At 44.8% G+C, this 27,279-nt stretch overlaps 1 protein-coding gene across 1 annotated transcript in view; it reads right to left on the bottom strand.

Moving 5' to 3' along the window:
* GLI3 (GLI family zinc finger 3) overlaps nucleotides 1-27,279 on the bottom strand; it is a 283,127-nt gene that overhangs the window by 174,654 nt on the left and 81,194 nt on the right. The window contains exon 3 of the mRNA XM_061197565.1: nucleotides 16,227-16,469. Coding sequence (XP_061053548.1) covers nucleotides 16,227-16,469 — 243 coding nt within the window. The remainder of the gene's footprint in view (nucleotides 1-16,226; nucleotides 16,470-27,279) is intronic.

Below are 27,279 nucleotides of genomic sequence, written 5' to 3'. Positions count from 1 at the left end.
AAGGTTAACTGTCTTATTGGAGAGTCAATAAACTGTACTGAGTAAAATGTATCTAGAGCTGATATGTCAGGAAATAAGGGCACTGGTGCATTCTGGAGCTGTAACGGTTGTCTATCAAAGGAATTAAAACAGAAATATCAAAAATTGTCCTTGGCCTGGGGTTGGAGCAAGAAGGGTGGGGCAACATTAGCTTTGCATCCTAAGCTCTTGTGAACTTTATAATTTGTTGAAATGAGCATGTGTTATAAATAATTTTAATTATTTAATTTACATAAAATTATGTAATTTTATGTAATTAATAATTAATTATGTGATTACATAAAATTATGTAATTTTAATTAAAATATAATAAAATGTTAAATTATAAAGAGAACTTCAAGGTTTCTTTCCGGATCTTTTCTAGGGATAATAACAAACTAATATTGGAGTAATCAAATAATCCCCAAATATGAAAAGAAAAAACAAGGTCAGCTTTTACAAATCAGTTTTTCCTGTTCAGTTTGTACCTTTGCTTGTACCTGACTCAGCTTTCCCAGTTTGGAATATCACTCTGGGGTGGAATCCTAGTAAAATCCCTTTATAACTCCTGAGTGGATTGGAGGCTTATAGCTCCACAAGTTACATTCCATTTTGGCATCCTCAGGATATCAGCTCTAACTGTTCACCTAAATTAGACATCACTTGACAGAGATGAGCCAATATTCACAGGCTGATTTTCTAAAGCATTTAGCTCTGAGTAGAGAAAGACCCTAAAAGGTGTTTAAAATCAAATAAGCCCTCAATGAAAACAAGAATCTTCACTTACACTTACCACTCTATCGAGAATCAATTGTGGGACTTCCCTGGTGGCGCAGTGGTTGAGAATCTGCCTGCCAATGCAGGGGACACAGGTTTAAGCCCTGGTCCGGGAAGATCCCACATGCCGCGGAGCAACTAAGCCCGTGTGCCACAGCTACTGAGCCTGCGCTCTAGAGCCCACAAGCCACAACTACTGAGCCTGCGCTCTAGAGCCTACAAGCCACAACTACTGAGCCTGCGCTCTAGAGCCCGTGCTCCGCAACAAGAGAAGCCACTGCAATGAGAAGCCCGTGTACTGAAACAAAGAGTAGCCCCCGCTCGCTGCAACTAGAGAAAGCTGTGTGCAGCAACGAAGACCCAACGCAGCCAAAAATAAATAAATAAATAAATGTATTTTTTAAAAAAAGAATCAATTGCTTTCACAGACATAGAAAATGAGCTTATGGCTACCAAAGGGGGAAGGGGAGGGATAAATTAGGAACTTGGGATCAACAGATACACACTGCAATATAAAATAGATAAACAACAAGGACCTACTGTAGAACACAGGGAGCTATATTCAACATCCTATAATGACCTATAATGGAAAAGATTCTGAAAAAAGAATATATATGTGTATATATACATTATATATAAAACTGAATCACTTTGCTGAACACCTAGGACATTGTAAATCAACTATACTTCAATTTTTTTTAAAAAAGCTTAAAAAAAGAATCAATTGCCTTAATTCTTTGCATATCACCATATCCCACTGTTATTTCCAATGCGAAAAGCCTCTCCTCCAATTTCAGAACACAACAAGGCCACCTTCAATATTAATTTCTAAAAGAAAAAAAACACTTTTTTAGGAATATTTACTTTAAAGCATGAAATTCTTTATGAGCTTATCTACAAAACAGAAATAAAGTTACATATGTCGAAAACAAATTTATGGTTTCCAAATGGTAAGGGGTGGGAGCGGAGGGATAAATTGGGAGATTGAGATTGACATCTACACACTACTATATGTAAAATAGATAACTAATAAGGACCTACTGTATAGCACAGGGAACTCTACCCAATACTCTGTAATGGCCTATATGAGAAAAGAATCTAAAAAAAGAGTGGATATACGTATATGTATAACTGATTCACTTTGCTGTACATCTGAAACTAACACAATATTGTAAATCAACTATACCCCAATAAAAATTTTTAAAAATGAAATTCTTTAAAAATACAAATAAAACTTAAAACAAAGCATTTTTGTTTTTTTGAATTTTATTTATTTTTTTATACAGCAGGTTCTTATTAGTTATCTGTTTTATACATATTAGTGTATATATGTCAATCCCAATCGCCCAATTCATCCCACCACCAGCCACCCCCCCGCCGCTTTCCCCCCTTGGTGTCCATACGTTTGTTCTCTACCTCTGTGTCTCTATTTCTGTCCTGCAAACCGCTTCATCTCATAATACCTAAGCCATCAGATTCGAGAGGGAAAAAAAGAAAACGAAGCTCCAACTTCTCAGAATCTATTTCTACCTCAGCTCTTTGTAAAACTAGGCTGGCATTCAAATAAAGCAGTACTCGGGGAGAACTACTTTACCTTGGTCTCAGATATTATTAGCTACGTAGGACAAGTAAGGATACGACACACATATCTTTAGTATGGCTGATGCCTCCAAGGTCATGAACTTCAAAACCCATCACAGGATGCAGAATGCAGAGCCTCTAGCCAACCTGCATCCGGGTCTCACTCCCAACCCCACCAAGTGCCCGCCACCCACTGGTGTCGGGAACTCCCGTGACAGGAGTGCCCATGCTTCCACACTGTATCACCCTGTAGGACCTCGACTCTTCTTCGAAGAGGCGCCAATCACAGCCCTAATATCAGACTCTGTTTAACAGAGTTTCTAATTGGAATCTTCATATTCGAGACAGAAGGCAGCAGCAAAGAAATCCAAGCCTTAAAGTCACGCTCACCTGGTGACTCATTAAGAGAGAAAACTTCAGAAAATCTGAACATTAATAGCAGGAGACTAGCATGAAAGGAACAAGGCTGTGCTGTTACCAAAAAGAACGAATTTTTTAAGAACATCCTATTGGAGCAGATTTCCAAAAAGGCAGGTCTATAAGGCAGGTCTGTATAAGGCAGGTCTCCCAGCTCTTCCTCTGTGGGGTGGGTAGTGCAAGTGCGGACCACTCGCCTCGGTCATAGGTGGGCCATTTCACAGTCTAGCGAGCATGCTCCCAGACACTAAGAACACGTGGCCACCAATATGAAATATTAAGTTCCATAACCAAGCATGAAACGGACTCACGTTTAAGAAAAATCTAGTGCGAATGACCCCAAACTGCCCTTGAACCTTTCATGACCTGGACTCAGTTCCTTGTTCCTGTGAACCATCAGAAGACGGAGAAGAGGGACTTCCCTGGCGGTCCAGTAGTTAAGACTCCGCGTTTGCACTTCAGGGGCTGTGGGTTTGATCCCTGGTCAGAGAACTAGGACCCCGCATGCCGCAAAAACAAAACAAAACAAAAAAACCGAAGATGGAGAAGAAAGGGAAGGAGCATTTCCAGCAGCCTCGATGTACACGAAAATGCCAACTAAAACTTCTGCCTGCCCTAGATCAGAGGGCACGCCTCTAAACACCCAGAAAACCTATTTTTTACAAGCTTCTTAGACTTTAAGGGCATGAACTGTGTGCCGGACGAGAGCCACTGAGGACGCTCAGGTTCCATCAGTCAGGTGGCGGGGGGGGCGTGGTGACATGACCAGTGACAAAGCCTATCTGTGCACCACCTCTGGAGCCGTGACAGCGCATGCAATCACACATCACCGGAGGGCCCTGGAAAGCGTATTAGAGAGTAATAAACTCCCATGCTTGGCTGAAATGTTAGCAAGGGTCATGATCAACTCATGTGGAATCTGTCCCCCCAAAAGTCAAAAATTCAGGGGAACATTTCAGATTGCAGTTCAGAACTCCTCATAAATTAATGGAAGTCAGACACGAAAGTTTATAACAGCTGGAACAGGTCAAGCGGAAAGAAAATGCAGCATTGGCATATGGGTTATGTGAATTTCTTAGAGTCCATACATTTGATATTTGGAAGGAAGAAGGGAAATGTTAATTAGGAGAAATTTCATACCGGATTTAAATTTGCCATGGAGTCAGAGCTCTATTGTAAAACCCCGCTGGAATCAGAAATCACCCTCCCCGGACCCGGGTCGTGCCTTTCATCCTGCTATTTTATACTTGTTGATATGCGACTTAATTGTTTTCATGTGTTGTTTCATGCGATCTCTCCCCAGAATATAAAATCAAGAGCCAGGGTCATACTTTGTATTTCTACTGTGTGTGGTGCTAAGTTAACACTGGGGAATCAATAAAAATATCTAAGTCATCCCTCTGCCTTCTCTAAAAACCTTAAAGCAATTGTCCATAATTTTTAGACTGCTCTAGTTATAAGTATCTCAGGGGATGGTAGTCACTCTTGAAAGTCTCCACATTAACGTTTCTTATTCTCCTGATACAGGGGAAGCATTATTACAACTTGTATCTTTATTACCAGATCCAGATTTATCTCAAGTCAGATCAAGTCCCCTGAACTACAACTCTATGCAGAGAGGGTCTGATACTCCCATCAGTCTTTAAAGCAAACATCAGTCTTGCCTGCAGGTCCTTGAGAGAAAGGGATCCCCCTGGTCTCCTCCTTGACTGTCTTCATGCATTTGCTTCTGTCTTTTCTTTCCTTAGCATCTATTTCCTCACTTGAGTCTCCATGTGTCTCTTTAGCCTGCACTGGCTCTGTTATTCGTATTCAGTCCTTTTCATCTTTCCTCATAAATCATTCCTCCAGCTTCTTAATCAGGCTTAACTGCTGTTCCCCAGGATTCTTTCAGTGTATCTGAGACACCAAAGCCAGGAGACCAGGAACTGCCCATATCAGTGGGACAAGAAGATGCCTTTGTGTGAAAAGACTATGGTTCTCTCTCTCTCCCTCTCCGATATAAACATTCCAAGCATACTTATAAATAAGGGATGCTCTTTCCCTGCCGCTTCCTCCCCTGGGTGGGGCAGGGTGGTCCACTGCTCTGATGTCACAGGAGAAACAGGTGAGGGATGGCATGGTGGCCTCAGTGCAGCTGGAGGAGCCGTCCCCAGACTGGCCTAGGTGGGTCCAGATGCTTCATTATTCTGGTGACACGTGAAAGCCCCAGTTACTTACAGAGGCTGCCCTTCGGAATGGAGAGTTCACATAACGAATCCACCTTTGATCCAACAGACAGCCTATGGCCCCAAAGCCCCTGCAGGTATGGGGGAAACAGGGACACGGTGGGGAGACAGTGTTTATTTAACAAGACAAGTAGGAGAGCAGTGCACGTGGGGCCTCCCTCACTGGCTCTCAAGCCCTGGGCCGTGGAGTCCAGACTCAAACTGGCCCTGGGGGCAAGTCACATGATCACTCCAGATCTCAGCCTCAGTTAATGCAGGTGCCAAATGCGTTTGTGCGAAAACTAAATGAGATTGTGTTATGGGGTCCTTAGCCCAGCGCCTGGCACACGATAAATGCTCCACTCATGGGCCTGTGGTGACCGCCACTGTTTCCCCACACACTTATCCCCCCAACATAGAGACACAGAGAGGACCAGAAGGCCTCCCCATATTCAGGTCATAGGTAACTTCCAATTCTTTAGAAGAGTCTCAGCTGAGAAGCAATTTCTCCTTCTCTCCCACGTAGCCACGCCTGGAACATAGCAAGGGCAAAGGAAGCACCGGGCACACCTGCGTTCTCCATGCTAGGATCTGACAGTCCAGACCTGGAGACCCGCGTGGCAGGCAGCCTGCCCTCCCAAGCCCCTCCAGACCCTTGCCCGTCACCATTGGCAACACCACCATCCAGTTGTGGAAGAATCCCTAAGTTCCCTACTGAGCCAGCATGCCCAGGCCCTTGTATAGACCTGCACTGCCATTTTGAAGTCTCAGCAGTTATGGGGCATGAGTTAAGGATTTGAGCTCTGGAGGCAAACTCCGTAAGTTCGAATCTTGGTTCGGCCACTTTGAACCAGGTAAAAATGGACAAGTGACTTAGCCTTCCTGGACCCCAGTTTCCTCATATGTCCCTGTGGAAAATCATGGCGGCCTCTCATAAGGTTGTTGCGGGGATTTAATGCATTCAAGAACAAAGCCCATGCCATATGGCACACAGTGAGGGCTCGATTTCTGCCAGCTATAATTTCTAAGCCAGAGGGACCCCACCTGGGCTACTGCAACACCTCTTGACAGTTGTCTCCCTAATTCTACACTCTGCCCCTTCAGGACAATCCCCACACACCAGCCAGAGCGATATCCCTCAAGTAAAAAATCAAATCACGTCACTCCCTCCACTGGCTTTCCATTTGCCTACAAAGATCGCCTCAACTCACCTCCCCCACCTGCCCACCACACTCACCTTCTCTCTGCTCCAGGACGAGGCCATGGCAAACCCACGAATTCCACTCTTGAAGTGGGATGCTCTCCCCTTGGACTTTCCCAAGGTTGACTCCTTTTTATCACTTGGGTCTCAGGTGCAAAAACACCACCCAGGAAGGCCTTCCCTGTTCTGCCCGCCCATTCCAAGGTACCATGCTCCACCCCGAGTCTCTCCCCAGCACACCACCTGTTTCAGTGGGCTCAGAGCACCCACTGTGCTATCTTGTTGATGTCTCTGCCCCTGTGTTTGGTGTGTATCTCCTCTGGCTGGAATGTGGGCTCCACGAAAGCCTGGACCTGATTGGTCTTGGCAAATGCTGGCCCCTCAGGACCTAGACAGTGCCTGACTTACAGCAGACTCTCAAAAAGATGCATGGAATATTTGAAATGAGAATGAAGATCAGGCATCATGTACCCAGTGGAGTAAGACTTGAAGCAGGGGCATGATCAGAATAGCTGGGGACACTGGAGGCACTCAGGTGCCTTCGACTGCTCATTGGCCATCTCTCTATATCATCATTTGTGGAATGTGATGGGCAAAAATTATGCTTAAGACATCATTAAAGATAAAACACAGAGGCTATATAGAAATGCATCCCACAGCATTCCATGCTGTGGGATGTACATCCTATACATTAAATATAGAAGTGAACTACACATTTGCTCAAAAGAGTCAACCTATGTGGTCAGATTTGTCAAGCCAAGCTGGAATCACAGATGCTGGGGGAGAGTGGGGCGGGGGGGGAGTGATGGCATCCTATGACATTCCTTACTTAAAGGGGAAAAACAGGGATTGGGGAGGAAATCTGAAATCTTGCCGAATTCGAATGCAGGTTTATTTCACGAAAGCAAATGGAAAGAAGAGGCGGTGTCTTGTTTCCCAGGACGCTCCATGCACACTTCTCTGCTCCTCTCTAAACTAGAAAGCAGGCCCCCCTCTGATCCCACTCACAAGTCACAAGCACAGTCAGGATGCAGATTTGGGGCCCCCCCAAGTGGACGAGTAAACACCCAGCTTCCTAGAGTGGGCTTCCTCTGACCTACACAATGCCCGCTGATTAGCCCCGCAGCCCTCCAGGGAGAGGCCCGGCTCCTCCTCAGGGGTCCCCCCATCTCCCCTAAGACTATTTCTGTCCAGGCCAGATTGCGGGCTTATCCCACCCCTGGAAGTCTTTGTTCTCATTTTCTCCCAGTGGTATTAGCTACTTGATTTCCCAGCTGAATTTCACTTTGTTATTTCTGGCCCCTCTCGCCAACCTTGCCGTGGGCCCTTTGCACAATTCCTCTAGCTCAACTGACGTTAGGGGATTTGCGTTTTTCAATGAAATAAAACTCAAGGTTTTTTATTTTATTGTGAATCTTATATTCTGAAGTTAAAACGTGTCTTGCTACAGAACATTCCTGATTCACTGGAAATGAAACCACATTTATTTCCCAATGTTTGGGATTTGTACTTTGAGACGCAGCTATTGTGATTATCAGGGTTACCTAATACAGAAAAGCTCAGCAGTTGGAGAACAAGTAGAAATGGATTTTGTTGTCTTCGAAAGAAAATATAACACGCGACTCAGGGGACGCAGCAGCACGTCCTTGAAGACCACAGGATAAGAAGTCAGCCAGAGAAGTCGGGGGGGCTGGGGATGGAATCGCAGTGGCAAATCAGAAGGAGGAGGTGAACTAAACTCTGCAACAAATCCTGGGCTGGTGATGGGAAGCATAGTTACCCAAAGGTCTGCTTAAATACGCAAAGGCCATGAAACAAGTCTTAGGGCTCACCGTGGATTCACGCAGAAGAGGATCAGCTCCCAGGGAGCCCACTGGCCTGCACCTCTTCAGCCTGTCTCCTGCCACTCCCTGACCTGAGCTCCACCCACCGACCCCAGAAGTCCTCTTGGGCCCTCACGAGTGACATGTTTTCCTTTGGCCTCCACGCCTTCAGAAACGTTCCTCTCTACCTCTCTATCACAGGTAGAGACGTCACTTCCTCCAGGAAGCCTTCCTGACCCATCAAGACAGGGTGAGGTATGTGTGTTACCTTCTCTTCAGGGGCCCTGCATCTATCTTTAATGATACATCCTTTGTGCTGACTTTAGGCAAGGGCTTATCTACTTGTCTTATTGTCCCATTGGCCTGAAGCTCCATGGAAGCAATGACCTTGTTCTTTCTATCCAACACTTGTTAGCACTTAAGAGACACTCAGTAAGCATGATTCACTAACAAATGACTGACAGGGGAACCAAAAATACAAACAGCTCAATGAGTCAAGAACTTTCTTCATTTTTTTTCTAAGAGGAAGAAACTCATCAAAAACTGAGGTTAGGGCTTCCCTGGTGGCGCAGTGGTTGAGGGTCTGCCTGCCAGTGCAGGGGACACGGGTTCGAGCCCTGGTCTGGGAGGATCCCGCATGCCGCGGAGCGACTGGGCCCGTGAGCCATGGCTGCTGGGCCTGCGCGTCTGGAGCCTGTGCTCCGCAACAAGAGAGGCCGCGATAGTGAGAGGCCGGCGCACCACGGTGAAGAGTGGCCCCCGCTTGCCGCAACTAGAGGAAGCCCTCGCACAGAGGCGAAGACCCAACACAGCCAAAAATAAATAAATAAATAAATAAAAATAAAGGAAGTCCTTTAAAAAAAAAAAACTGAGGTTAACAAAAAGCCAGTAGGCCCCCCAAAGAAGGGAAGATATTAGGAAGATAAGAACAATGCATTTTAGGAGAGACCCAATGTAGAGACCCACATGTAAAAGCTAAAAGGATTGAAAGTTGGATGCTTTTCAAAGAGTTCCACAAGAATCCAAACTCTATCAGAACGTAAGAAGGACAGAGCTATAAAACGCCAGATTGGCTGCCCTATATTAAACCAAACTGCACAAGGCACAAAGAGAAAAATCCAGCCCTTTCACTAAGTAGGATGAAGATACAGCACAAATTTATAGGTACAAGATCAAGAAAGCTAAAGCAAGGCAGGAGATGCAGCTTTCAAGAGACATCAAAGGTAACATTCTTTAATTATACAACAAAAAGGAGGAGGGGGCCAAGGATAATGTTGCCTCTGTTAGAAAATAGGCTGGAAAGCTGTTAGCAGATGGCTATGAAATGGCAGGCATTGCTGTGTTTCTCATGCTTTTCCTCAAGGAAGGAGGGAGGGACGGGGGGAGGGAAAGAAATCATAAGCAACTAAAAACATTGCCGCTTGTGTTGGGTGTTGGGTGGGTGGCCAAATTAGAAAAGGAAAATAATTCCACGGAATACTTAAACAACTGGATTCATGATCCCGATCTATTTGTCGATGGAGGATCCCACTACCATGGATTACACGCATACTTGCACACTAATGAGTGGGAAAGATGTTACCGAAATCATGAATTGCCTAGAGGTTATTGAAGATAAGACGAATCACCGAAATTCGCTAAAGGGGAAAACAAATATCATGCTCACCTTAACTACAGGAAAAGATACCTACCCCTTCGATTTTAGACAGGCTTCAAAACACACAGGAGGGGTGAATCTCCTGTGAGAATCCCGTGGTGTTTACAATGAGTTGGTCCTCATCCAACTCCGGGAGCAAAGTGTCAATCTCCTCCAAAGTACCACATCCCACCTCGTCTGAGCATCCTGGCAGCTTTAAGTGTGCTATAGGTAGGCAGAAGCAAATATGCTTGATGCTTATAAATGTGTTATAAACACTTTAAACCCTGCTTACGTTCGTTCAGAAAGGAAGGGGGAGGGGAGTAAGCGTGGATCAGAGGTAGCATATAATGGGTGAATTATAAAATGGATGCAGAAGATTCAGTCTCTTCAGTTTGCCAAGGAGCCACCTCTGACCGGCAGGCTCTGGACCAACTTCATCTCCGGTGTGACTGAGGCCCAGCAAGGAACCGTTCACCCCTTCTCGGCATTAACGAGCCCTCCCAGTCCTGCCTAGGAACTCCGGTGGATAGAAGAACAAAGCGCTGCCCGGGCCATCACCTTATCCTAAAGGAGATCAGGCCAACATACACGGACAACCCAAGGATATAGCTGTGATGCGTTTCAGGGTGAGAGTTACACGTGAACTTGGAGTGCAGGGTAAGAAAATATCCTTGTGAGATGGGACTTAGAGAAGTCTTTCACAGGAAGGGCATCTTTAGTAAAGAATAAGTAGGACTTGAAGGCGAGGAGGAAAGCCAAGAATTATTCTGGGAGGACCACAGTGTGAGCAGGGCGGCCTGAGCAGTGGACGTCAGGAGCCAGACTTGCCTGCAGGGGGCACTATTTGGACAACAGAGGGTGAGAGGGCAGGGCCAGAGCACCAACAGGCCAACTGGTTCTCTCTAGAACATGATCTCCCCATGCCTTTCCTTTCTATTCCTCTCCTGGAGGAATGGCCTTCAGGCTTCTCCCTGGTCCCCTCTAATAAGTATGTCCTAATAAGTAATTCAATGGATAAAATCAGTAGCTCATTTTTCCAAAGGTCACAGTGCTTCTCTCCGCCTTGGGTCCCAGTTTCAGTCGTTATCTCAGAAGATCCGTGCGTGGAATCACAGTCACGTCAAGTATGAGAGTAGTCAAGATTCAGCCGGGAGAGTGGAATCCGGAGCCCCCTAAAAATGATCCCTAAATTTCTACCTCTTTCTGCAGACGTGCACTGCAATGTAGCTCTGTAAAAAAAAAAAAATCTATGGAACTGGCTGACTGTTGCTGGTCTTAAAACATTACCTCCAGGTTGTTGAAAGAAAGCTTGGATCCTTACATTGAATTTCTAAGAGGACAAAAATTAGCAGGGAGCTATTCTTAAGCTCACGAGTAAGTTTTGCAAAACTTCCTAGACTTGCTTGCATCTCCCCACTCCAGCTTCCCTACAATTCAAGACGACCAGCCCAGGATACAAGACACCTAGCAAAGCCCCCAGAGTAGGACCCACCATCAGTCTTTCTGGTAAAACCCTCTAGTTTTCAAGGGGAAAAAAAAAAACAATCCCAACACTCCTGATTGGCTTGTCAACTGTTCTCCAAAGATGGAAACGACAGCCTGGATGAGAACAGAACTGTGTGCTCGGGAAACCGTCACTGCCTTTGCAGTTTGGTCAACACCAAACTGTTCACTTGTGCCTCGTAGGCATCTTTGTCTTTCACAGCCTCCAGATGACACTCCAAGAGTAAAAGAAATGTCAGCAGGTACGTCTATTAAATATGTAAAATACACCTCTTCCCTTCCCCTCACTTAGAAAACGTACTTCTAAAGGGTGTGGAAAGTCACCCAATATAAAGACAGACAGGTAGAAGAAACATCTTCCATGCCCTTTTTTTTTAGCACATAAGAAGGCAAGTGGGCTCAGCACATCAGCTTTCCACAGAAGACAAATGCCAGCCAATTAAAAATTCAGTTTCTTTTCTTTAAGCTAATTCCTCAGGTTTTGCTAATTAGCAACTAATAGTTCTGTCATCCGAGCTGGGAAACATAAGGAAGAATACCAGCGGTATGTTTTCAATCAAAGCATTTACATGGAGGAATGAATCATATTTTCCAGGAGGAATTACTGCTTGGGAGCAGTTGGGGGCAGAAGGAAAGCAGTCTTCACACAATTATAAAACTGTAAAAGAGACCTGAAATCTTAGAAAAGGGGGCATCTTTCTAAACCCTCCCCGCCTTTAACAAAACCAGCAGGGGATCTGTATGACATGACTGGTGATTCCAAGAAACTCCCCACCAAGACCCCTGCAGGGACCGTTAAAAAACTGGACTCCGCACAGTGAGATAGAAGACAATGCAACACATGTTTTCTGTAATGGGGAAGAGAATGAATTTAAGTGTCGGCCAGGGTACAGGAATGCTTTAACTATTATGTCACCTGCCTTGTAAGTTTATAAAAGAAGAAATGCACAGTGGTTAAGTGAAGGCAGGGGGGGTGATGGTGGTTTGAAATATCTGGCTACAGATGAAGTAGGAGTAGAATAAAACTGCTGAGAAATCTTTGGGCCGGGAGATGGGGATCCTCATCCTGACTCCAGGACAAGTAGGTCAGATTCCCCGAATCTGGCCCCTCCCGTGCTCTCCCCAATTATAAAGCGCTAGTGATCCTGCACCAGCCAGCCTGTCAGCACCAGCCCAGGTCTGAGCCATGCAGCTTGAACATCAACTTTCCTGCCTTGACATACACCCCATCCACAGCTACCCTTGGCGAGACAAACCCCCCAATCCCCCAGTGAGGATTTTATTCCAAACACATGTTGCAAATGTTTGAAGTGCCCGCTATCCTGGGGTTTTCTTTTTCTTTTTTTTTTTAAGTGAAACCCACAAAACCGAAAATACTTTGAATCCCGCCTAAGTGCAATTTGTGAAGATGCAACATTGCCTACCCAAGTATAACAGAGTGTTGTGCAATAAAAATTTTACAGATGTCCTTCTGAGGGGAAAAGCGATTTTCCCTTTTCCGGTCTTACAGGAAGCCTGCCCACACGTTAGAAATACAAAGTTAGTATATATAGAAGCACAAATTAGGCATCTTGGAACGTCTGCATTTTCCAACCACAGAGAAACGCAGGAATTACTGTGAGAGTTCACATGCCCAGATACACTGGATTAGAGGAGTCTTTCCTCTCTGACGGTCTGGTGGGGCTGGCAGACGACTCAAAGGAAAAGGGAATGGCCTGAAAAGATGCTCTGAACCGTCAGCTACCGAAGGTCTGCAATGAACTTATGTTCTTGACAAGGCTGCCGACTGAGACAAGGTAAAGAAACGTGGCCAAACTTTTACGTCTCATTTTAAAAAGAGGGTACTTTTCTCACACACTAAAAGATTCTTAGAAGATGTGTCAGTTTCAGCTTCCCATCGGTCGTTTATCTGGATAATTAAATCCACGTGAGGTGGATAAATATTATTACAAGGTACCTAAAAAAACGTTCATTGTACTGGCAGAAGATTAAATAATCCAACAGGGTTCTAGAAAAAATAAAGTCATATCCTACTGACCCCTTGAGGCTTGGTTTTAGGACATCTTTAAATTATTTACCATGAACACCTAACACTATACTTTTTATTTTTCCACATGTATTAAGTTTGTACTTGTTACATAAAACACTTTCTGCTAGGAATGTAAAAGGTTAAAACTCCAACTCACGTAAAAGCTTTAAAATTTCTCTACTCCCCAAACAGGAAAAAAATGATAGTCTGTCCACTAAGGTTCATCGAGAAAGGATTCTGTTCAGAGGGCCACGGCACCCCTTGCTAACCGCACACCCTTTCCCTAAGGGTTACAACTCACTCCATCTGTAATCTGTATTTATAGAAGATGCTGACCTCAGGGAGGGAGGAAAGCAGGTCTGGCGGAGAAAAGCCAGTCTGCATTGAACCGATCACAACTGCAACTCTGATAAAAAAACACGTCGGTTTGGAGAGTGAACGCATCACGTACAGATGGTGGTGAGGACACGGATGATGATGACGATGATGACGATGGAACGGAAGGAAGAGCAAGAAAGAGGAACAGGAGAAGGAAGATGAGGCAGAGGAGAAACGGCTACCGTAATGATTCCGATGCAGTCACCATGAGCCAGAGGTTGTACTCAATATTTTATTGGCATCGTCTCGCTTAATTGTCACACGGACGCCATGGGGCTGGGGGTCTTACATCACTCCCATTCAACAGTTAGGAAGGGATCCTTAGAGGGACCTGAGAGCACAAGCCTACTTGGCGACAGTCACACGGCCAGTAGGTGGCAAGGCTGGAACTTAAGTGTCCTAGTTGCTGAGCTAAAGTCTGTGTAATCCCTAGGTCTCCCCATCCATACGATGTATGTAACGATAACATTTATTCATGTCCAATTGAGTGAGTACGTTGAGAGGGTGGGTCAAAATGGCACTTGTCATTTGGTGACAGACAACCTACCTTGCTTATAAATTACCGTGTGATTTTAATAGTGATTTGAAAATGCAGTGGGAAATGCTGAAGCATAACCAACCTATGGGTGCGATGTCCCCTAAACAGAGTGACAATGAACAGTTCCAAGAGCCACCAAGAGTTCTCCAATGCCCCGTGCTAGTTCGTACTCCCCTGGAGGCCCGGGAGGGGGGGGTCGCACACATGGACCACCGAGAGGGGATGAGGGCCTCAGGTGTGCAGAGATCCCGGCCCCTCAAATGACGGGGAGAGAATTCAATGGGCAAACCGTTAGAACAAATGGACCAAGAGCAAGCTGCAAGTTGGACGGCACAGACAGAAAGTTAGCAGTCATCTGCCTACTTCGGGCAGCTGTCCTGACTAATTAACTACCTCACCAATTAGTGGGCATCTGGAGTCGAAAACACAACACAAATATGAGATGGGGAGAGTTGGAAAGTGGTGTTCCCATCGAAGGGCAAAAACAAGGCAGGGAACGTGTGGCGAATAATCTGGACTTGATCGTTTTTCAAAAGTAAGCGTACTCTCTGGGAATATTAATATAGGTCGAGAGTATGTACAGTCCCTCCAATTTTCTGCATGGATGAGATCTAATGCAGACCCATCCACAAAAACACAATGTAGAAAACTTAGGAATGTGCTCGGAGAAAAACCCTACCCACACTGTCGTAAACTCTCATTCTGAAAATAAGGGAGAAATAAAATAAAACGAAAGAAACCTCTAATGAGGGAAGGAAAGGAACATACACATTACACCTCCTCCTTATTTCTGTATCTGTAAAAGTAACAACTGTAGCCACAGGGCCGATAAGCACTTTTTAAACAGAGAAGTTGTAGCCTTTTTTAAAAGCTAACAAGAAGCCAAACCTTTTCCTCCATGCCTCTGACCACTTAAAAAAAAATCTCCCTCCACTGAAGAAAATAATGTATCTTCCATCTTTACCAACAATATACTCTCGTTGGGGGAGGAAGAAGCAGCATCACTGAGACTTAAGGTTGTGCGAAGCTCTTTGATCTGCACCCTGATGAGTGAACATTCCCCTCTGCTTCAAGCCAACTAATGAAGGGATGAAATTAGCTTTTATCCTGGGCACTTTCTTGAGCCAAAAAACATGCACTAATCAGCTGTCCTCACTCATCAGTCATCTGGCTAATGACCCTTTGCCTTAAAACACTAAAATTTCTGAACGATGTGGAAAAAGGGAAACACAAATCAGTCCCCCCTCCCTGGAGCGCGATGGATCAACTGGAACCGGAGCCGGGAAGGTTAAACAGCAGGTCTGTATCCTGGCAAGGTGATAAATCTGTAATCAAGAGCTGCACGCCTGGGCATCTCAATATGAACTTCATTACTCCACCACTGAATTACATTTTTTTAACTAGAACCAGGCCAGAAATACACTGAACCCTTAGATATTTTCCTTTACGTTCTGCCTTGGGAGAAAACCGTTGTATAGGTGTATTCGGAGCCCTAATTAATTTCTTAAACTTCCTGAGTGATGGAAAAGGAGCTTTCCGAGGTCTTCTGGTCTGCTGATTGCAGAAGAAAGTAGAACACATAGAAAAATCTTCCATAGGAAGGAATTCAGCCTTGGTTGGTTAGAAGAGGTTTGTTCCTCCTCAACAATGAAGCAAACAAACAAACAAACACAAATCATTGAAAAGGGGAATGGCTGCCATTAAAGACATCTGCTAATGCCTCCCACTTCAATAACTGCCCCCCTCTACCAGTTTTCCTCCAGCAGCATCTACGTGGGCGGAGCAAATCTGGTTCTAGTTCCCGGGAAAGGTCCACGTGCATTAGCCACAGATGGACACCTTCCTGACGGCGGCCCTCCAACCCCCTCCGAGGCCTGAGCTGCTTAGGGATGGAAGGAAATGGCTTTCCCTAAAAAGAAGAATGGACAGGACGTGGGAGAAGTAAGAAGTAAAGCAGACAGTAAATTAAACGTTTGTATAAATTCCATTGTATAAATTAATACATGCCAAATACCTCATTAATTAAGCGCATGCACACACGTGCCCACACACGCCCACACACGCAGAGCCTGCCGTGGCTCCTACAGCAAGTGCCACGGGGAGGGGACCACTTACGGTAGTGAGGCTCCATGTAGCCGTTCCTGGGGTCCATGGCAAACACAGCCCCGCGGTAGGGGACAGAGGGCTCGGCCAGGTGGGGCAGGGACCCATGGATCTCCTTCTTGATCAGCGAGGCCCTCTCGTCACTGGATGTCGAAGGTTCCTCACTGATCTTGCCAAGCCCCGGGACGCTCTGTGGCTGCATAGTGACTGCGTTTCTTCTCTCTCTGTGATAGGTCTGTCCAGGACTTTCATCCTCTGAAGAAGGAAGGGAAATGGAAACTCTGTGAGCACTTTGAGAAGCCATCAGCTAGGGCTCCCTCTCCATCCATCTCCCCCCGCAAAAGAAGCCTATTTCTCATTCTTGGCAACTTTGAAAGCTACACCACGACGGGACAGTCTCAAGCCAAAACTGCTTATGAATGAGGGTCCAAGATACAGATCGAAGGAGGAAGGGGAGCAGGAAATGAGCCTATTCACTTGAGATGTAGGGGGTCAGCAAATTCTCATCCCCGGTTTACAGCCGAATCTGCCAGGGAGGCTCAGCGAGGACTCTCCAGTATCCCCGCGGGTCCCACATGGAACTGGAAGTTTCGCCAGCCTAAGGCTGTGGATGTCCGGTTTCCCCTGGTCTGAGGAAGCCAGGCCTCCGGGTGATCTAGGAAGCGAGGGACCTCTGTTCCTCAGAAGAGGACCCGTTAGAAAGCGATCCCAAAGTTTTTGTGATTTGGGGGTTTTTTTAAGTCAGATTTGTGACCCACTGAGAGATTAAACAGAGCCAGACATGGGACAGAAAACCCATTGGTTCCAAGGGATAAAGATGCCAATCATGGAAACCTACAGTGCCCCTTGCAGGATACCTCCTGCTTCAGCCCACAGAGCAGAGCTGAGCTAAGACGAAAACGGGGTGAGGCTATGGGTGTGGAGGGCATCAGTTACGCTGGTCTACATCCATGCTCTGGTGGGCTCCAGACATCACTTCCAACATGTAAGCTATGGCTTGCTGAAATACCAGCTCGCTAATACTTCTGCTGCTTTTCATCTGTAAGAACTTTCCATCTGTCCACTATGATTCTCTGCCAATGTGATTGTATGACCTTTCTATAATAGCAGATCAAAGAGCCGAGGCATAAAATCAAACTGAACTGGCGATCGGAACCCACAACTAGTGGACCAATTCATCTGTTAGAATCATACACACACTCTAAACTACGCCCACACAAGCTCTGTGTTTAATCCACAGACTGTCCTCTGGCAGATAAGTGCTGATGGAAACCAAGCTGTTGGGACACTGCTTAGACACCTCATTTGAAAGCTGTTTCCTGTTCCTGATCCTAAAAACAAAAACTATATTTGGGTATAAATAATAATACTGTTGTACTATTTAGATGAGCAGATTTTGAACTCATCTAATCTCAATACACAAACTTCTCTTCAAAGTATCCCAAAAAGCAGGTATGTCTGGCTGAGAGCCTCTAAAAAAACAGAAAAAGTATGCTTTAGCAGTTTCCCAGCTCTTTTGACAAACTCAGAAGAATAGCTATAAATTTGAATGAGCGTGAAAATACAAACTAAAGTAACAACTACTGTTTTGTGATGACTAATAATTTGAACTACCTAAAGCCAGTAGAAACTCTCATTTTTCTGCCTATGTTTGGGACTTGAAGAAATAAGCAATGTATTTTTTTTTTTTTTTAGCCTAGCAAATGACTTCCAAAACTGAATAGGCAATGAGGTATGTTCTGGACTTTACAGTAATTTTGCTGACTACTGCTGGATAACTGTGAAACATTATTCTAGAGTTATTTTGTGCAGATCCTCACCCCAAAACCTTGTAATGATGGGATAAATTATGAGTTTAATCTATCAAGTAACTACTAAAAAAGAAAATGGTGCAATCCCACATTTTCACGCATTGATCTTTACAAAAGCAATTCCAACCATGCTTTTGCTAATTTAAAAACAAACTCCAAAAAAAAAAAAAAAACCCTACATTTTAATTTTCCCTTCTGACTAATACTTTTAGGCCCTAGGCCACTCTCATACTTCATTAGCAGTAAAGTTGCAGACTACAGAATGAGGGTTTGCAGTGATGTAAAAGCAGAAGGGTGTCAAAAACACTTCAAAACTCTTAGTCGGTTTTATAAAAATTCCTATAATGCACAAATGACCAAAGTCATATTTTCCACTAATTTGCGCCTGCACAAATTTCCAATTTCAACCGTACAGCGCTGAGGTGCAAATTCTGTAGACTGGACCTTCATTTGGAAAACCAGAAAGCCCCTATCAAATGGGGCTGTGACACATAATTAGCATTCTCTGGGCAAGATGACTAACCAAGCCCTACTAATCTGTTCCAGGTTTAAAACAGGATTCCCTTGACTTAATCTTCCTAGAAGAAATTAACTTTTCTTCTCTTAAAACTGCATCCCTATAACAGAGTGAGTTTCTTCAACACGATGCCTTTACGGATGAGCATCTGAATCCAACTTCACGAATCACTGAGTAATTGGCATGGTCTGATCACAGCCCTCCCACCTTCTCCCCACCGGTGGGAGAAGGAAGTCGTGGGGCGGGGTAAGTGGAAACGGGGGGTGACTTTTTAGCTAAAAATTATTTTCTTCATGAGCGTTAACACAACATGTGTGAATATCAAATTATAACAAGAAATCAGCAAAGTTCAAACATTTAATACTGAAAAAAAGAATGAATTCCCTCAGTAAAGTACAATGCAGGCCAGAATTTTTTTTCACGTGGAAACTTTCATCAGACTGACTTTTACAAGAGTCAATGCTCCCAAATTTTCACCTACCCTCCCCCTCCAGAAAATTCCAGCAGACGATTATTTCATGAAGTTCATCTCGTGTACTGAGTTGATTCTGAGGGGCATTCAGATGAAAACTTGACAGTACACACAAACAGCTAAGAGGCTTGAAAGCATGCACTCTACAGTGGAAAGGAAACTTTCCAAGCAATATTCCTGCCTGCTCTTATAAATTTAGCAACCACTTTAGCAAGCCAAAGAGACGAGAGCTGTCTAATCTTGCTCAGTGGAGCTGAGTTGTTCAATAAAGTTTGAGAGTCAGCGCAGACGGGCTACGCCAGGCCAAATTATTGACAGAAACATACTGTCCACCATGGCAACAAGTAGAAGTCGGCTGCAAAAATGTAAGCAAACAGCCCAGTCCTCCAGAAGCATCTGCCAATGGACTTGAACAGCCAAACACAAGGCGACTGTTCATGCCTCTCTCCGTTCAACAGCTGCAAGCTCGGGGGTCACACTGAGAAATGCAATTCACTAAAAGCTTCAGGAGAAAATTATTTTCAAAACTGTCATCGGGATCCCACTTGGGACCCCCTTGCCTTCTGTAGATCTGTGCTCCAGTGGAAGTTAGGGAATTCCTACCCCCCTAGGGAGAGCTACCCCTGCATCTCACTTTAGAAACTGTCCCAGATCTTCCAGACTCATCCAAAGGCAACCCCCATGGCATGGGACACGCTTAGTGCCATAAACTCTCAAAACTCGAAAGTGGCTTCGTGGCCAAAACTGCTGAGACCGTTTACGGTGACGGTTTAAAGGAAGTAATCGTGTTGCCTGAAGCAGGACTCGACACACACGCCCGTGCATGCTCACAAACTCCTGGGACGATTTCTCCTCGCGACCCAGGAAACAAGCGCTCTTTCGCCTCGGACTGGAAAGAACAGTTTCAGAGGATTCTTCGGATAGAAAAGTAAAACCCTGCGCTGCATCACTAACTAGGAACACCTCCTGTCCCCCTGACCGAATTAGCGGACGAGGAACTCCCGGGAGGTACACGTGCTCACCTCTTTGAAATGAACATGGATTTTAAGCTGTCCCCTGAAATCCCGTTTTAACAGCATCACTCCTCTCTTTCCCCCAAGACACAGGAGACACAGAGCAAAAGAGAACAAATACTTACAACTCGTCCCAGGCTCTGGCTAGCTACTTTCTGCAAACTTCTCTTGGTGGGCTTTCTCTAGCGGTGCAGACCCTCGAGGAACATTCTCGGTGTCTCCCTGCCCCCCTGCGCCTTGGCCCTCTCCCTCTCCCAGGCAGTGCTTGCTCCCATTAGAGGAATTAAAAGTGGTTGGAGCCATGCTAAATTTAACAAGCTCATTAGTATTCTTTCTGAGTGCTTCCGAGTGAACTCTCTCTATTCAAGCCGCTCTCTCCAGCAGAAGGGTCAGGCTGGCTAATCATTAAATCAAACTAATGTCACCCTATCACAATCAGCCCGAGAGAAGGAGGGTTTATTATTTCAGTTTATGCTAAATAAACGGTTTTACAAACGGTCCCCAAGCAAGGTCAACAGCAGCTTCAATTACAAGACAAACTTAACAAGAGTTGCAATAAACCAAGGATCCCGTATTGACTTAAGAACAGGCTCGATGCCACATATGGCCACTAGCAGGGTTGTACAGGAATGCATACTGGAAAATAAAGGAAGAGGGGGAGCTTCTTTCTATGCCAGAATTTGCCACTGCACAGCGATTGCTCATTCACCTCTCTCCAACCAGCTAGCTGCTCAGCTCAATTCACTCCACACAAAGGCTGGAGCCCAGACCTCAATGGACCGAGGGAAACACGTTCAGAACTAGGCTCTCTATTGTGACTGAATTTCTTAACATCTTTTCAAAAAGCGGAGAATGCCTTGAGGCTAAAGGAAGAAACAGGCTAATGGTGAATTGGGAATTCAGAGCAAATTTCAGAGCCCTTTCCTCCTAGCTTTTGAGGTTGAAAGCAAGCTCTTTCCTTTCAAGTTTCAAAGTCCTTTTTCCTCCTGCAGTGTCACAGAAGGATTTGAAAAGAAGGTAATTGTGCTCGCAGTCTCCCTGATCAGAGCTTACGTCCTATTTCTGGTATTTCGGAATACTTCTTGCAATAATAGTGCATATAGCTCAATCCCTTAACCGGCCTGCACTCCGCAATTGCTCATTAAATGAACAATTGCGGGTATAAAATGCCTTTTATGTTCAAGGTCTGGATATAAGATAAGCATTCTAGGACTCTAAATTTGGTTTACTAAGGAAACTCTCCATCATTAAATTACAAAACTGAAGTCAGAATATCAGGTTTTCCAAGAAAAGTGGCACTCAGATTTCAGTGAGCCCGAAAGACAGGGCGGCTGGGGAGAGGGGACAGAAGCCGCAAAATGTTAAGGGGGGAAAAAAAAAAAAAAAGACTGCATACTCAGAAAAGATTTCGAGGCGAATGGGATTCGAACAAGAAAATAATATTTCCGTGTTTAATAAGGTCTGCGTTTGTGAAGCCTCATCATTTCCAGACTGAACGATATAGTCAAGTCGTCTTCAAATGGATTAAAACACAGGGCTGAGGCTCAATCAACACGTAGAGGGCTATTCCTGACCCCTCACCAGCAGACGTCGCCCCCTTCCTTAAGAAAATAAATAATCCTTTTCCACTACAGAGCGCTTTATCTTTATATCATCTCACTTGATCCTCACCAGAACTCAATGCTGCAGCAGGACAAGGTGTTAGGTCCAGTTTCCTAATCAGAAACAGGCAGCCACATCCCTGATGAGTAAGTGATGTAAGAGGAATCCCAGCCACGCCTTACTGAGGCCACAAAGTCCTGTTAACAGAACAAGAGGTCGGCTCCCAGGCAGGTTTGGGGAATGATACCTGGAACTTGTATGCACTCCCAGCCTCCACCCCCATAACCATCATAAAAGGGGGAAAAAAGTAATTACATTTTGATGCACAGACATTTTCAAACCTTTGATACTCTCCTATTAAGTTTTTATCAACATAAGTCTACTCCTGGGAAGCACCCAGAGGCTCCCAGTGACAAATCCATGGTGAGACGTCCAACCTCAGGGTCTTAGTACCATGAAGCATCTTATCCCCACAGGCGTGAAGACACACACATGCCCTATACAGGCTGCACACACACACACACACACACACACACACACCCTTTCACACGCTGAGGCTCAACCAATGGCATCTGTGTGTTACTGCAGTTGTTAATGTGCTCCCACAAGCCTGGGGCCCCATCTTCCTCTTCCGAGCAAGAAACAGCATCGTTTTCTGCTTTCCTCCCAGGAAATTGCCTGGCTGTGTTTGGAAAGAGCATTATTTCATGTTTTCCTATTATACATTGGTTGCATCTTGTCAGCTTTTATTTCTGTGGCTATTTACATTCTGATTTTCTTTGAATAAAAACCAATGGAACCCAAGTCCTCGCCTCCCTGTTTCAGAATTCTCTCTAAGACTTTGACCAAAGAGAGATCAGAAATGAAAGAGAAGAGGCTAAGTACATTCGTAAGCATTGTAGAATTATGCCAGGAAGTTGGGGAGTGGGGGGGAAGTTCCTGTAGTTTTTATAAGCAGAATCTTGCCTCTTTTCATCCTGATTGCAGTGATGCCTAAGCCAGAGGCTGCTCCCTAGAATGTCTTAGAGCCTGGCTTCCAAGGGGAGGAGTAAACAATGCCTTCTCTAAGAACATTTCCAATGCCCTTGGGGTCAGACATCGCCCTTATGCGGCTACACATACATCTCCCATTGACAATGAGTGATGATAGAGGGAGTGGCCCAGATGGACGGGGGAGAGCTCTCCGGCTTTGTCTGCAACCTTTAAACCGACTGCAAGGCCTGCAACACGAGCGGGCTGCCGGGGGATTTGAAGCTTTGGAGAAATTCAAGTGGCAACCCTCCCTCAAAGATCATGGGCTCAAGGATTAACGGGTAGCTCTCTCTTCCCACTGTCATCAACCAGGAGATCCCAAGGCAGAAGGAGAGAAAGTACAAAACGCCCTCAATCAGAGTAGTACGAATGCCATAATTGTTTTAACATTTCTAGAGTTCTTTTTGCCAAAGAACAAAACATAGTCCAGACTGACCCATATCCCACCAGCCCTTCACCAGAAACTATTTGCTCCCAAGTGTAGGTTACAACTGAACCCAAGGCAATTTCTGGCCTCACTCCCTACTACTCAGCTTACAGAGCTCCACCCAGCTTCAAAGGGGGCTCCTGGGATAGAAAGAGTGGAGAGAAAGCAAGATGAGACTTTAGATACACTGAAGGGCAAACCTGACATGGCTGTTCCAGGGCAGCAGAGAGCAAGCAGCCTCTTGCCTTTTTAAAAAGATCATACAGTGAGGGCTCCTTGCCATCTGGAAAATCAGGAGCCAATCACACCACCAGCTTCACATCTGAGGCCTCACCAGGCATGCCCTGTGGCCTATAGGGTTTCCATTCTCTTTCCTTGTGCCTCTCTCTGAACCCTCACCAATCAGAGGTCCACACCCCTGCCCACCTCTGGGAGGATGCTTCTCGGCGTTAATGACGTGGACAGCAAAAGAGTTGCTGTGACTTGGTCCAGTATCACCCAGCGCGAACCCAACCTTACTAACCAGCTTTCAAAGTTCCAGACAGAAATCACTAGCCAAGCCCCGCCTGTACCTGGGAAGAGGAAAAAAAAAAAAGACCAAAACAGGCCCCTGAGGGTCCAGGCAGGCTCTCCTATAAAACAGAGATCTTCCTTGTTTTCCTTGAGCTCGCGAAGACCCTTCCTTGCATTAAGAATTCTAAAATGTCATGAAGCTTCTTCTATTAGCCTGCTATTAGTTGCTAGTCGCTGCTTACACAGAGTGAGTTAATTAGTGACATCAAAGGCAGTACAATAAATTCTCAGGAGGGCCCCGATTTTTTTCCTTCTGCTTAATAGCGCATTTATGCCTATCTGCGAGTTAACAGTCTCTGGAACATTTAAGTATTAGAGATATCTTTGAGAACTTAGTTTGAGTGTTTTATAAGCAAAGAATGAAGAGTCCCTCTTCCTTGCTTTGCACCTACAGACCTGAGCAGTTAACTTTCCATAATGACATCTGCAACCCACAGTCATAACAGAAATAGTGCAATGTCTGTTCACAAGGCTAGAGGGTCCAGGCTGCTGCTGCCAGCTGCATCCTCCAATGGAACCAAGCCTATCGATCGCCCTGGAGATCTACCCCAGCTCCTGTCCAGTGGGAGGACGCAGAGCCTGCTCTTCCTTTATTTTTTTTTTATTTTTTATTTTTGGCCGCCCCAGGCGGCTTGCGGGATCTTAGTTCCCCAACCAGGGATCGAACCCATGCCCCCTGCAGCGGAAGCGCGGAGTCCTAACCACTGGACCTCCAGGGGATTCCTGCTCTTCTTTTAAAGGTAGGCAGGAAAAAAATCTCTGTGTGTGACAGCTTCTTCTGGCCGCACTTTTGAATGGTGGTTCCCAGGTTCGCGCCCACCCTGGACCCGTCCCTAACATCAAAGTCCCATTTCCTAACTTTTCCACCATGTTTTAAATTGCAGGGGTGAACACAAATTTCACTGGCTTCATCTGGTGTGTTTATGTTGCCTGGTTTTTGTTTTTAGAAGGTGGGGTAATAAGAAAGCCTGAGCATATGGTGGTATTATATTTTTAATAACATTTTAAAGACCATGCTTACTCCATGGGAGGAATCAGACCCTCCAGAGAGTGCATTTAAATATCAAGCGAATATCATGACTGTACTGAAAGGAGCTGGAGGCTCCACCCGCGCTGGGACAAGATTAGGGATGGTGCCAGGGCGCTTGCCTCTGCTGACCCAGCCTCCGGGCAAGGCCAGGGGCTGCCCGGGTCAGGTTTCTAACCACAGAAGCTCCCTCTAGCCACTGCCCACTTTGACCTTAGTTATGAAATGTGCATTCGAGAAATCCAAATGAAAATACCACGTTTTGATTCTTCATGCTTTTACTAGAGAGGTCAGCCTACTTCTAGCTACTTAGCCACAAAGGTCTGCAACTTTGGGAAACACTTTCCAGGAATGGCTCAGATACTATGAGTAAAGCAGGAATGGTCACAAAACCTAATCTCCCCCAAAGCCCATGTTCATGGTCATAGCCAAGACAGGATGCTTTGGTACCCCCGCTGCTCTCCCCTCCTCTGACCAACTGGACGGGGCAGACACCAATCACCCACTCTCCTCTGCATGAGACTAGAAACCAGGACACAGTCAGACCTTTCTTCTGTCCTTTTGCTACCTTTCCAGACACATTCAGGAGAACTTAATGTCCCAGCGCCAGGGGAATGCATTTTTATATTCAAGAAGTCCCAATAAAAGCGATTAAGGAAACAAAAGACCAATTCATCTACATTTCCAAAATACAAGTAATTTTAGTCTCACTCATTCTTCAGACCAGTTCAAATCCATTAACCATGTACCAGTGAAATACAGCTAACATTTGCTTACTATGACATAGGGAGGGCCTCACCTGTCTTGCTTACTCTTCACTGTATCCTGATCAGAAAGACATTGTCATTCTGTTCATTTGCCAGATAAGAAAATTATGGTACAGAGAAGCTGGGTGACTTACCCAGGTTACACAGCCGGTTCACAGGCAGAGCCTGGAGCCCAGGCAGTCAGACTCTTAAGCTCCCACTTAAAGATTTGGCTGTTGGACCTCTCTACTTAGCGTCAAGAAATATAAAACAAATTTGAATTTGAATTCTGATCAATGCCCTAGCATACGTCTGCAAACTTCTCAACCATCCAACTCTGCCGCAGCATAAAAGCCGCCACAGACAAGATATAAACCAATGAGCATGGCTGTGTCCCACTACTTTATTTACGGACACTGAAATCTGAATTTCATGTAATTTTCACATCACACTTAAAAATGTGAAGAGCCATTCTTTGCTCGTAGGCTGTACAAAAACAGGTAGCAGACTGGATTCTGCTACACTGGAGACTAACTACTACCCTAAAGGAACTTACACACCTTTGCTAATAAAGCTTGTACCCCCAAACAATGAGGAATATGACAGCAAAATTGCAAAAGCAATAATATTGAGTGTTAGGGAGGATACAAAGGGATAGTCACTTTCTCACACTATTAAAATATTTCCATAATCGGCTGTATCAAATGATCCCACTTCCAGGATGTATCTTAAGGGAAAAAAATTAGAAAAGAAGACAATGTATATTCAAGGATATTCATCACAGTGTTATTTACAGTAGGGAAAACTCAGTAACAAAATTAAGGTCCATTATCTTATGAAAGGATGGAATATTATATCATTAAATACAGTGCAATCAAGCATTTTAATGAATATAGGAAAGGATTTTACTGAATGCCAAGTACTGTTCTAAGGTGTTACGTGCCAATCCTATGAGGTAAATACTCTTGTGCTTCTCATTATACAGATACAAAAACTGAGGCATATGTATCCAAGAAAACACAGCTAGAAAGAGGCAGAGCCTGAACTGGAATTTAGAGTCCACTCGCCCACTAGACTACCATGCCTCCAAATTTTTTAAGGGAGGAAGACAAATATATATTTATTTCTATGCAAACTTTTTTAAGTTTAAAAAATGCACCAAGATAGCATGAAAATATTTCTATGGATTATTTTTCCTTTATGTTTCTATATTTCCCAACCACTTTAGACTGCAGATATAGCCGATTTCTTTTACTCTTGGTTTTAATTCTATCCTAAGTATGACCTTCACAATAATTCTCTAGAGAAGTCCAAATTAAGTACACATATATTGAAAAATTATCCCACAAGTTTATCTCCTGTAGTCTTGTTTTAAACTACTTATCCCACCTCTTAAGACTGTAAGTGCCTGCTAGGCTATTTTTACATGCATTAATAACACCTTACAATGATGTTGGGATTTATGGAGATGTCAATAAATTCATTTATTTAAAATTATGCGACTTTTTAATTATTTTGTATCTATACACGAGTGCCTTCCAAACAAGTACCAAAAATGCCCTAACATCACTTCCTGCTAAACTTGGGAACTCAGCTTTCACCAGGGCACCCCCTGAAAGGTATAAAGGGAAAGTGCATTAGAAATTATCATTAAACCATGGCTGTTGCTCATATTCCTGAGCTTGTGCTAAAAGCCAGGTCGTGTGCCAAGTGCAAAGGCATTAATCCCATTGGCTGCTCACAGTCTACCAGGTACTCAGTCCCATCACCCCAGTTATTCAGGTAAATGCCCTGAGGCTTAATAAGTTTAAGCAACCCGCCTCAAGCCATCCTTCAGGTAAGCGC

The sequence above is a fragment of the Eubalaena glacialis genome, chromosome 8 (assembly GCF_028564815.1).
Source record: "Eubalaena glacialis isolate mEubGla1 chromosome 8, mEubGla1.1.hap2.+ XY, whole genome shotgun sequence".
Classification (NCBI taxonomy): Eukaryota; Metazoa; Chordata; class Mammalia; order Artiodactyla; family Balaenidae; genus Eubalaena; species Eubalaena glacialis.
This window is presented reverse-complemented; position numbering and strand designations above follow the sequence as displayed.